General features: G+C 41.3%; 1 protein-coding gene across 3 annotated transcripts in view; it reads right to left on the reverse strand.

Annotated features, from left to right (window-relative positions):
- ntn1a (netrin 1a) overlaps positions 1-13,138 on the reverse strand; it is a 163,706-nt gene that overhangs the window by 9,488 nt on the left and 141,080 nt on the right. The window contains exon 6 of one of the 3 annotated variants that reach the window (XM_080208892.1): positions 7,348-10,312. The exons of the other annotated variants lie outside the window; for them this stretch is intronic. Within the exon in view, the coding sequence (XP_080065018.1) occupies positions 10,281-10,312 (32 nt within the window). The 3' untranslated portion in view covers positions 7,348-10,280. Of the gene's footprint in view, positions 1-7,347; positions 10,313-13,138 lie in introns of those variants that run through there. 3 annotated transcript variants of the gene reach the window in all.

The raw sequence follows: 13,138 nt of genomic DNA on the forward strand, positions 1-13,138 counted from the left end.
TCTTGAGCAAAAGTTAACTTGCGATACCAGTGCCACAAACATTTGTTGGGAATCACTCTCAGGAAACCAGGTTAACTATATTCGCCTTCAAGCATTTAGAAGTACGTTTGCTCACCTTGACTATAACTAGTGCACAATGTTATTTATTCTTCAAGCGCGGGGTCCTGTCACGTGTCTCTGCCAATAGTTAAGAATCAAAGATCCCTATGGAGTGGAAGGAGGCCATTTGGCTCATTGAGTCGGCACCCGACCACAATCCAACCCAGACCCTATTTCCGTAACCTCATATATTTACCCTGCTAATCCCCCTGACACTTGGGTTAATTTAGCATGGCTAATTAATCTAATCCATACTTCTTTGGAGTATGGGAGGAAACCAGGGCATCCGGAGGAAACCCGCCCAGGGGGAATGTGAAAACTCCACATCGACAGTGACCTGAGGCTGGAATTGAACCTGGATCCCTGGCACTGTGAGGCAGTCCTTGCCACTGTGCCACCCACAGATTTTCTCATAGTTTGTTAACAACTTGGAATAACCGTGTAGAGAAACAGTTAAAACCTCCTGTCAGTGACACAGTTAGGACCAGAAACACCATACAGAAAATTGCAAGTTGGGCTTGTAACTTACCACTTGTTCACACAAGGTTGGTCCAACAAGTTTCTTACAGTGACCAGTAGGTAATTGAATATCCGATGTTGGCGACTGATCTCGCAGAGAACCAGGAAAAACAATTTTACTTTATCCACTTCAAATCTTCATACAAAGGGTCGCCTTTCCCTGTCTGTCTAACTCCAGCTGATTCTTAACTTATCCACTTCAGAGTTTGAGAAAGTTTTGAAGAATCTCCAAAAATTTTGCTCTACCACTGGAGCGCTGTATAGCTTCACACCTGGAGAATTTGTTCAGGAGAATCACATAATGATGTGGCACAGATAGAGACCATTTGACCCATTGTGCCTGTGCTGTCTTTTTAGTAGGGCTTTCCAATTCATCTGTTTCCCCTCTTTTCCAATCACACTGCATTTATTCCCTTCAAATGTTTATCTAATTTTCTTTGAAATGGTTCTGTTGGAATCTACTTTCGCCACACATGTCGCTCCAAATCAACACACTAAATAAAAAGATGCTCATCACTTTTGATTTTTGGCCGATCACCTTAAGTCTCAGCTCTGCTGGTTACTGATTGTTCTGCCATTGGGAATAGTTTCTCTCCATTTATTCCATCAGAGCCATTAATGATTTTGAATCTATAAAATCTCCTCTTAGCCTTTCCTACCCCAGCTGGCAGCATGGTGGCACAGTGGTTAGCAACTTTCAGTGCCAGAAACCTGGGTTCGATTCCTGGCTTGAATCACAGTCTGCGTGGAGTTTGCACGTTCTCCCCAAGTCAGCGTGGGTTTTCTCTGGGTGCTGCAGTTTCCTCCTACAGTCTGAAAGATGTGCTGGTTAGGTGCATTGACTCGAACAGGTGCTGGAGTGTGGTGACTAGGGGAATTTCACAGTAACTTCATTGTAAACTTTACTTGTGACTAAGAAATAATCTTTAACTTGAACTTTTCTCCAGTCTCTCCACATTTAATAACTGGTGCCAATTTAATAAATCTCTTCTGCATCTTTCCCAAGGCCCTGACATCTTTCCTAATGCTTCGGTGCCCAGAATTGAACAGAACACTCCAGTAAGGGGTTTACTGTCTTTTTTTTGCTTTTGTACTCAGCCAAGGACTATTTACACTTCTTTTGACAGCCTTTAAACTTGTCCTGCCACCTTAAGGAAATTTGGCATGTCAACTACAACTCTCACTGACATTTACAGATGCACCGTAGAAAGCATTCTTTTTGGTTGTATCACAGCTTGGTATGGCTCCTGTGCTGTCTAAGACTGCAAGAAACTACAAAAGGTTGTGAATGTAGCCCAATCCATTATGCAAACCAGCTTCCCATCCAGCGACTCTGTGTACATTTCCCGCTGCCTCAGAAAAGCAGCCAGCATAATTAAGGACCCCACATACTCCGGACATTCTCTCTTCCACCTTCTTCCGTCAAGAAAAAGATACACAAGTCTGAGGTCATGTACCAACCGACTCAAGAACAGCTTCTTCCCTGCTGCCATCAGACTTTTGAATGGACCTACCTTGCATTAAGCTGATCTTTCTCTACACCCTAACTATGATTGTAACACTACATTCTGTACTCTCTCCTTTTCTTCTCCATGAATGGTGTGCTTTGTCTGTATTGCGCGCAAGAAACAATACTTTTCACTGTATACTTTTACATGTGACAATAATAAATCAAATCAAATCTTAAAAGATAAGTTTACATAAATCCACAGGTCTCACAGTTCTTACACTTTTTTTTATGATTTTACTATCTGGTTCATATTATCTCTCTTCATTCTTCCTACCAAAATGCATTACTTCTCACTTCTCTGCATTAAATTTACTCTGCCTTGTGTTGGCTCCTTGTACCAGCCTGACTATGTCCTCCTGAACTCTGTTACTATCTTCTTCATTCTTTGATACGTTTGAGTTTTGTATAATTTCAATTTTTAAAAATTATGCCCTGTATACTCCAGTGTAGTTAAAAAGTTCAGTGGTCCCAACACCAGCCTCTAAGAAAGACCACTCTACACCTTACTCACTGCAGTCTGAAAAAAAAATTCATCATTACCCTAAAAACAAAATGTTGCGGATGCTGGAATCTAAAACATAAATAGAAAATGCTGGAAAATCTCAACAGGTCTGACAGCATCTGTGGAGAGAGAATACAGTTAATGTTTCGAGTCAGGCTGACGCTTTGTCAGAACTGCTCTTTCTGCAATTCCCATCCTGACTTCCCTTAGGAGTCTGGAAAGCATGCCATTTGGATGAAATGACTTTTCTACTTTGAGGACAGCCAACCCTTTAAGTGCATCCTCTATTTGTATCCTATCCAATGTTGCTACTGCCTCCAATTTAACTACATTAGTAGCATTGTCTTCACCAGTGAAGACAGATAAAAAGTATTCATTTCGTACCTCAGCCATGCCATCAGCCTCCATTAGATTTCCATTTAAATTTCTAAGTGGCCCTTCTTTCCTTTGATTACCCTTATAATATTTATGTGTTCACAAAATACTTGTGGGTTCCCTTTTGTGTTAGCTGCGAATCTGTTTTTGTACTCTCCTGCCTCTTTTATTTCCTTTTTATTATATATTCAGCTTGGTTCTCTACTTGTCATGAATGATTGTTATCAACCTTTCTATCTCATTTAATACTCTATATCTTTAGACATCCAAGGCGCTCTTGCTTTGGATGCCCTTCCTTTCCCCCTTAGTAACATTCTTTGTCAGTACTCAAATCAAATCTCTAAGATATCTTATTATTCAATATTGCCCACCAATGTTTGATTCCTCTTCACTTCAGCCAGATCCCTTGTCGACTCTTTGAAGTTAGTCCTCCTCTAGTTAGGTATTTTTACATTTGTTTACTTTTGATGTCCTCCCTTCTGAGAGAAATGATGGAAATGCAGTCTCAGAATCTTGATGAGGTCAGAGGAACCTATCTGCTGCACTTCCTTTGATGGCTGAACAAGCTGATTGTAGAAATGCAAAGTCTGTTTCAAGTGCGACGTGAATTTGTCCCATTGCCGCCAGTGCATGATGATCTCTGCTTACGCCTTGGTTCCAGGGCTAGCGACTCCGTTGAAGCTTCTGAAACCTCATATTGTCATGTTCGCCAATTCCTGCCCAGAGCAGGTGTCACCATTTGCATGATCATCAGCTGGAGTCTTCCATTTGTCATGACTGACACTGAGGACTGTTTTGTCTCCGCTGACAACATCCTTGGATCATAGCTTTGGGCACCCTGCCTGCCTCATGGCACAGGCTACCTCCCTTCAAAGCATATCCTTGGGGTTATGGGCATCCTCTATCTCATGCCCATGTTAGCAGCCTTTTTTTGCTTGACTAGCGCTAGCATGTTTGACGTGAAAGGACCACTTCATTGGTGATGTTGTCTTTCCATGTGATTGCGATGCCAAGGACGTGTCATTGACGCAGAGGACATTTATCCTTTTCTATAACTATGTGAAACTTGATGATGTAATGATGACTGTTCCCCAAATGCTGTCTCATTGAGATATTCTCCATTCGGCTCACTTTCTCCCCGAAAACAAGATCCAGTACTGCTTTTCTCCTCACTGGTTTGGAAACACACAGATCAAGAAAATTGTCTTGTGTGCATTTCAGGAATTCCTCGCCGTCTTTGCCCTTTACACTGTTACTATCCCAGTCTAGTCTAATGAAGTCCCCCATTGAAGAAAACGCTGTCAAACAAAGGCAATTTCAATCACCCTCAGTTATCTTCTAGTCTTTCCACTGAAGTGACCTTAAGCTTTGTTTTATTGTCTCTGTTTGAATGCCTTTAGCTGCCCACGGAAGGGTTTTAGCTACAGGCTAGTATAAACTAAGCACTGCATTACAAAGGCGAGCTCTGAGAACTGAGCGCAGCATTATACACGAGCTTTATGCAGAAAAACAGTGCATTACAAAAGAACGTTTTACTTAAACCCTGCTTATACCTTTATTCCCTTTGAATCACCTTCAGCTTGGGTCAGGACCCCTAAATTTTATACAGATTGCTGCCTCAGGAGGTATTAAATTATCTGTTCAATATAACCACAGATCTTCAATTACATTTGAAATTAGCAGGATTTTTTTGTTTAATCAGCTTTGCTGTATTCAGTAAATCCAAATGTAGTGGCACAAAAGTACTCTGAAATCTGATCACATTAAAATAGAACTACTTTGATTATAGCTGCCCAATTGTTGTGATTATCTGGCACTCTCACAACAAATGCGAAGTTACATCAAAAATGAAAATGGCTTAATAATCTCTAAGTTAATTTATTTTGCCAGTAGAAATAAACACAGCAGATCAGTAAGCATCTGATAGTCCATAACGGTTTAAGGTTTCAATTGTGACCCTTCGTTAGAAATGTTTAAACTCTCCCATTGCTTAATGCATGGATGAACCAAACAGTGTATTGCTCAGCCAGAGGCAATGGTTAATCTTTAGATAGCTCTTGGATTGTCTTCAGTCAGGAGGATGGAAATTTGACCAAATTTCCTTGCCCTGATTACAGACTAATGATTACAGACTTGGAAAGTGTAAGTGCGTTTTTAGACAATGGGTAACAATAAGATCAGGCTTGGTCATTGCAGCCCTGATGGTTGAACTGACTGCCAAACTTGCTGTAAAAGAATAGACTGTGTGGCCCCTCAGGTCTCCTTTGCCATTCAGTAAGATCCTGACTGGTTTTCTATACCTCAAACCCACCTTCCTACTGCTGCCCATATCTCTCTTTTCCCTGAGAGATCAACAATCTATCATCTCAATCTTGAATATACTCAACAATGAAGAATCCCAGCTCACTGTGGTAGACAATTCTAAGGATCAACAACTCTCCAATTGAAGAAGTTTCTTGTCATTTTAGTCCTAAGTGGTCAACTCCTCCTTCTGAGGCTGTGCCATGAACTTCTAGTTTCCCTAACCTATGGAAACAGCCACTTGATATCTCTCCTTCAAATTCTTGACTGTTTCAATGAGACCACCTCACATTCTTCTAAACTGCTGAGAGTAAAAACCTAATTCATTCAGACCCTTAGCTGAGGACTACTCATCCCGGGAACCAACATCATGAACACGTGCTGTATGGCCTGTGAGGCAAGCATACCCTTCCTCAGATATGGACAGTACTTCAGGTGTGGCCTTACCAAGCCCAATACAATGGAACATGACTTCCTTATTATTGTACTCTATTCCCCTTCCAATGAAGGCCAATTTGCAATTTGCCTTCCTAATTGCTTTCTGCACCTGCTTGCTAACTGTGTTCCTTGTATGAGAGCACCCAATGTCAATATCACCGTTTAAAAAATATTCTGTGTTTCTAGTTGAAATATCAAAGTGAATAATCTCAAACTTCCCCACATTATACTACCATCAGCCACTTTGTTGCCTACTCACTTAACCTGCCCATATCTCTTTGCAGCTTCTTTATGTCTTCCTTACAGCTTGCATTTCTACTTAACTTTGTATCATCAGCAATCGTAAATACATTCCTCTCTGTCTTTTCATTTGTCATTAATATGGATGGTAAAAAGCTGAGCCTCCAACACTGATCCTTGTAGCATAGCATGGCAACTTGAAAATGCTCATTTATTTCTACTCTCTATCCCTGTTTATTAACCAATCCTGCAACCAGTTCCATGAAGCGTAGTATGTTATATATTTGTATGTGGCACCTTATCAAATGCCTTTTGGAAATCCAAGTATATTACATCTACCAGTTCCCCTTTATCTACCAACTAATTACATCCTTACAAAAGCTCCAATAAATTTGTCAAACATGATTTCCCTTTTATAAAACCATTTGAATTCTGTTGGATCACACTATGATTTTCCAAGCGCATTGTTAAGGCTTCCTTAATATTATATTGACTCTAATAATAGCATTATTCTGAAGGCCAACTGATCGATAATTCTCCATTTTCTCTCGTCCTCCTTTTTTGAATAGCTTTTAATCGCCAAGACCATTGTAGAATCTAGGGAATTTTGGGAAAAGTGATAATGACCAGATAATCTGTTTTATTATGATGTTGATTGTTTAGAGAGGAGGAGGAATTTCTTCAGCCAGAGAGTGGTAAATCTATGGAACACTTTATCACAGAAGACTGTGGAGGCCAGGTCATTGAGTGTCTTTAAGACAGAGATAGATAGGTTCTTGATTAATAAGAGGGTCAAGGGTTATGGGAAAAAGACAGGAGAATGGGGATGAGAACAATATCAGCCATGATTGAATGGTGGAGCAGACTTGATGGGCCGGGTGGCCTAATTCTGCTCCTATGTCTTATGGTCTTATGGGTAGCTATTGGCTAGAACACCAGGGATAAGTCTCCTGCTCATCCTCAAAGCAGTGCCATGGAAGGTTTTATTTAACCCAAAAAGGTAGATGGGACTTTAATCTGCCAGCATCTCTGACAGTGTAGCACTCCCTCATTTCTGCATTGGACTGCCAACCTTGTTTACTGAGCATAGTGGTGTTTTCATTTATGTCAACGTGCATACTTATAGAGGGGGTATTGGATAATGAGTAGGAGCAAGAACGTAGCTCCATCTTAGCCCAGATATGTCGTGGCCAATTGTGGGACCCCTAACAATGCCTAGCATACCACAAATAATGCAACATAGATTGAAGATGAAATTTGGAAGCTTCTTAGTGTAATTCAGCTACACATTAAATAACATTAGTGAGATATTGTGGAAGTTTAAGCTGAGAAAGGGTTACAGTTTCCAAAACACAGTGTTAGGGAAACAGTGAAAATCAATTAGCTGAAAACTTGGAAAGTTCAGCTATCCTTCAGGATGGCAACGGAAGAGAGATTGGGAAAGAGTCGCTCTTTTCAGCTGCTCAGCAGGTTCTTTCCAAATTATTTGCCAGGAATTTTGCCTGAATTTTATTATTTAATGAATTGTGCCATTTTTAAAAAATGCAGGAGGCAAACTGCCAATGTGAGAAAAATTAAAAATAAACAGCAAATGTTGAAAACATGCAGCAAGTCAAGTGGTATCTGTGGAGAGAATAGACTAATTAATGTTGGGTGGGAATCAAGTTCAAAGCTGAAAAATTATGCGGAGAAACATATAAATACAATCATCTATCTATATCATTTTTAAAAAATCACAGGTAGATAGATGCATACATAAATAGATACATACATAGATAAGTACATAGATAGATAGATATACATACATATATACATACATAAATACATATTTAAAGCCCAGGAGAAAACCAGACAATCCCAGACACTCATGACTGGAATGGTGTGACACATCATCTCCACCAAGTGCAGGGCAAACAGTATTAAATGTTAAAGAAACAGTGAGGATATTATGTGGCACAGTGGTTAGCACTGCTGCCTCACAGTGCCAGGGACCCAGGTTCAATTCCAGCCTCGGGTGACTGCCTGTCTGGAGTTTGCTCGTCATCCTCGTGTCTGCGTGGGTTCCCTCCAGGTGCTCCGGTTTCCTCCCAAGTTGTGCAGGTTAGCTGGCTTAGCCATATTAAATTGCCCCTTAGTGTCCCAAGATGTGTGGGTTAGGAGGAATTAGCCATGGGAAATGTGTGGGGTTACAGGGATAGGGCGGGGAAAAGGGCCTAGGTAAGATACACTGTCAGGAAGTCGGTGCAGGCTCAGTGGGCCAAATGGCCTCTTCTGCATTGTAGGAATTCTAGGATTCTAAAAAGGAACAGAGAAAAGGGAGGACACAAACACACCAAAGAACTGGAATTTCATGTTAACACTATGGCGTGAATTTTCCCATTCTACCTACCATGGGAATCGTAGCGGGCAGGGGAGGACCATGGAAAGATCCATTGACCTCGGGCAGGATTATCCAGTTTTGGGGAGAGCACGGCTGGAAAATCCCACTCTATGGGTCAAGGAGTTGAGATAGGGGTCTTAAAATAATGGACACAATAACAGGAGCATGAATTACAGTCATGTGATGTGGGGAAAGGACAGTGAAAGCGGACTAAGTGGGTTGCTCGTTAAGAGTGCTGACAAAGGTGGAATGGACCAGGTTGTTGCCTTTGATGCTATGAATTTCCATAAATAAAGCTGCAGCCAGAAGTGTACCGGGAGGCACTGTATCACTATACCAACACCACAACTTGTCCTTAAAGCCACAGATTGAGCCAATAATGCTGGTATAGGAATCAGCAAGATTTCAGAATGAATCAGCCCCATTTGCACTAAAAGTTTTAGAATTAGTATTCATCCATCAAATATCCCAAGGATAATTTGTAACAATTATCACAATTTAGCAGAATGCATTTAACTTTTCACAGGAACATATCGAGGCTTGTGATGTTGGAAAGGTGTGAAAGATTAGGGCTGAGTTCCATCCTGTACTATCCCAGATCTGTAACTGGGGAAATCTGATGCTTATATTTTGCTCTACAGTGTGTAATCTATGAGGCAGCTACGAGATTGTCCACTTGCCTCTTTCAGCAGGGGAGAGACACTTCCTGGAACAGACATCAACCCAGTTTATTGGCAGAAAGGCTTTCACTGTAATCCAAAAAGCCCTCCTGATGATCACAGGCAAAGTGGATTAGTTTAAGCCGTGGCAGTCAAAACCTAACTGAGCTGATTGGAGGAAATTGCCTGTAATTTGTAATTGAGGGGAGCTGCTAAAAGTGAGCAGCGGGAGCCCTTGTACAGCCATGTGACACGTCTACATTTCAGCATTACCCCCTGAGGAGGCAGAAAATCAAATGAGTCACAGCTTTCACTGAACTCCTGTTGGATGCTTAGTGACTTGTGATGATACCAATCATCAGCAAGGCTTGGCCCCTGCCCAATCAACGACCCCCCTCTCTTGTGAGAGACTTTGCGGGAAGTTTTAACAGATTATACATATGGGACTCCACTAATTTACTCTCATCCTTAAAGAATGGAACAGAGTTACACAGGTCTCTGAGAATTGTCACAGGCGTTCTGCCTTTCTGTAATGTGACTTAAATTACAGATCTCCAATCACCATTTTTTGAGCAGTTTGAATTGCAGAAATATAATTTGTCCGTCTCTTGTATGGGATAGATAAGTAAGACATACATCCTATGTGAATGACAGGTATAGAAAATATATCAATGTGCGTATATTTTTTAAGGATTGGAAGGGTTCCCATTATTTTTTTCAGTCCTTACAGTTGGCCTTGTGATTTGAGGGTGAGTGTTGAAATAATGAGATCCGATGGCAGTAGGCTGCTGTTCGTTTCAAGATTATCGTTTGACACAGACACAATACATCCAATGTTGCCATTTAAGTTGATACGCTTAATTGAATCAAAATTATCAGCAAAGTCTGATCTCTGTGAAATGTGAGTTTTATAGACTGTGGTCTTATTTACTGCAGATGTACATAGTTATCTAGAGGCATCCACATCCCAAGGATAATTTGTAATAATTATCACGATTTCGAGGAACACTTTTAACTTTTCACATGGGAAAGAAGTATTTCTCTAAGTACATCCAGAAAAGAAATTTTGCTTGGCCGATTTCAAGTATTTTCATTTTATATCATATAATTACATGTGTAAAGGCCACTTGGTGCAATTTTAATTGCAAACTAGAGATTTTATCCCATAATTGCAAGTATTTGCTATTTTAAGTAACGGTCACTGAAGAGTTATCAGCCCCTTATGACCGTATACATCCTTTATTTTATATTCTTCACTCAATGTTTTTCTTGTACCATGGACATACCATCTAAAAAAAAAAGAAATGTGATTATTTTTAGCACTGAAAACTTGTGCAAAAGTTTTAATATCTTATATGAGTTACTTCTTGACCTTCACTATAAACAAGTGACTGCTAATTTCAGAATCAATGCAGTGGCAGAGGGTTAGCACTGCTATCTCACAGCACCATGGACCCGGGTTTGATTTCCATCACTGTCTGTGCAGAGTCTGCACATTCTCCCTGTGTCCACGTGGGTTTCCTCCCACAATCTGAAGACGTGCTGGTTAGATGCATTGGCCATGCTAAATTCTCCCTCGGTGTACCCGAACAGGCACTGGAGTGTGGTGACCAGGGGATTTTCACAGTAACTTCATTGTGGTGTTAATGTAAGCCTACTTGTGACTAATAAATAAACTTTACTTTATCTGGTTAGCTCAAAATCTTGATATAAATTCTTTATGTTATTCTTTACAATTTCCAATCTCTGCAGTTTAAGCTATTTCTAAACCTAAAATGATTTGATATTGATATTTGAAGTTTTGAATTTCATCTGAGCTCCACCAGACAGTATGCCAAAACTGTGTATGAACACTCTTGTGGGTGAAAAATTAAATGCGAGGTTAGTCATTCAAACTGTCCATTGTAGTTTCGGAAGATCGTTGGGGACACGGCTTTTGCCAGGAATCAGCTGGTGACTAATAAGTTGCAGCAACCATGTTGGATCACCGTTCCTGCATGGATGTAATTATCTGTCAGGGATGTGAAGCACAGTTAACCCACAATGACAGCTCAACCAATGCAAAAAAAATGACCATAATTTAACCCATACATTGAATTGAACTAGTTTATTTGAGTTCCAGAACTGGTTTCTAAGCAAAGATGGAGAAGGGAATTTTAAACCCGAAAAATGACAGGATTTAGGTCAGGCAAAATTTTTTTTAACTCAAACCTGTATCCAATCCGCATCAAACCTGCCCAATTGCAATTTTAACAGAGGCAGAATGGAAAAGCTGGCAATAGATTAGCTGCCAAGGGTCAGTTGCTCGTATAAATATTTTAATGCAGCTACATGCCTCAGACTTTCTCGCTCTTTCAGGTTTAACCTGGCAGTTAAAGGAAGGTGATGACTGTTGCACAGAAAAGGTGAGTGCTGCTCCAGAACAGCCTGTGGACCAAGAGGAGCAGGACTGCTTCCTCCATCCTCCTCCTCAAGTTAAGCTGCTTTCTTTCCCGCGATCAGACTTCCCTCAAGATCACTGACCATGATGCAATCTGACCTCACTGCAGTGATCACTGACCCCCTTCCCCGCAATCACAGACACCAATCCACCCCTCCACCCACCCTGTCATCGAGCCCCTGTCACAATCAATCACAACCCAATGATTACCAGCTTCTCCTGCAATTACTGATCTCCCGCATGATTGAATGGTGAGAGATCAGTAATCATGTTGGACCCATCTATTCCCAGTGGTCACTCCTCACAACCTTTGCTCCCAACGTCTCCAGCCCCCATAACAATCATCCCCCCAATCCTACACGGCATACTGTATCCACCCCCTCCTCTGATTTGTAAGCCAGGGTAGCAACCTCTTCTGCAGTGTTCCCACCCAATAGGGTAACAGGCCTGGCAACCAGCTCCAGAGTATTCAGGGAATCTAAACTCCAGCACCTACCCCACTCACCCCCTCTTTGAAATCCCATGGTAGTGAAGATCAGGGCCATAACCTCAAGATTATTTGAGCTTCACTATCTTCAATCACTGAGGTTTATCAAATTATCTCAAATATTGCGAATTTGGAGACTATTTGACATAGAAGAAACTGTTTGAAGCTTATTTTTTCATGTCACAAGTAGATTCATTAAAACTGCAATGAAGTTATTGTGAAAATCCCCTAGTCATCACACTCTGGTGCCTGTTGGGGTACACGAAGGGAGAATTTAGCATGGCCAATGCACCTAACCTTTTGGACTGTGGGAGGAAACCGGAGGACCCGAAGGGAACCCACGCAGACACAGGGAGAACATGAAGTCTCCACACAGACAGTGACCCAAGCCAGGAATCAAACCCAGGTCCTTGGAGCTGTGAGGCAGCAGTGCTAACTACAGTGCCACTGTGCAATACTGGTTTCAATTAGGTCCAGACTAACCGGATGAAAGTCTCTTTAGTGTCTGGGCTGTAAGTGAAGTGAACTTAGACAATCTCACAGCCTATTTCTCAGCTGACGGAATAAACTGCCCACATTTGATTCCAAATTAGAAATCTCATGCACAGTATCAAAAGACAGTTGGTATTGGTCTTAGAAAACTTATCAGTCTGGATTGGTGGGAAATGCTCATCAATGATTACAGTTGAGCTACACCACTGTTGAAATAAGGTAGATGGCAGCTTATACAGCATCTAAATACTACACCTGATCTCAGGATGTTTGATGCTGATCCTGGGTTCCTAAAAGTGTTTTGTTGACCACACAGCCTCACAAAGTAAAATGACATTATTGTCATCTGATTAACATAACATCCATGTGGGAGTGCAGTTTTCATCCCGTTAACTCTTTGATTTCAACTTTAGAACCATAGAATCCCTACAGTGCAGAAAGAGGCCAATCAGACCACCAGGTCTGCTCCGACACTGAGCATCTTATCCAGGCTCACAGCCCCACCCTATCCCCGTAGCCCCGTGCATTTACCGTGGCCAATCCACCTAATTGACATGTATTTAGACTGTGGGAGGGAGCCGGAGCACCCAGAGGAAGCCCACACAGATGCAGGGAGAATGTGCAATCTCAACACAGACACTCACCCAAGGCTGGAATCGAACCTGGGCACTACTTCTAACAACTGTTCTCTAGAAT

Source organism: Carcharhinus amblyrhynchos, chromosome 21 (genome assembly GCF_965287045.1).
Source record: "Carcharhinus amblyrhynchos chromosome 21, sCarAmb.v2.hapA, whole genome shotgun sequence".
Lineage (NCBI taxonomy): Eukaryota > Metazoa > Chordata > Chondrichthyes > Carcharhiniformes > Carcharhinidae > Carcharhinus > Carcharhinus amblyrhynchos.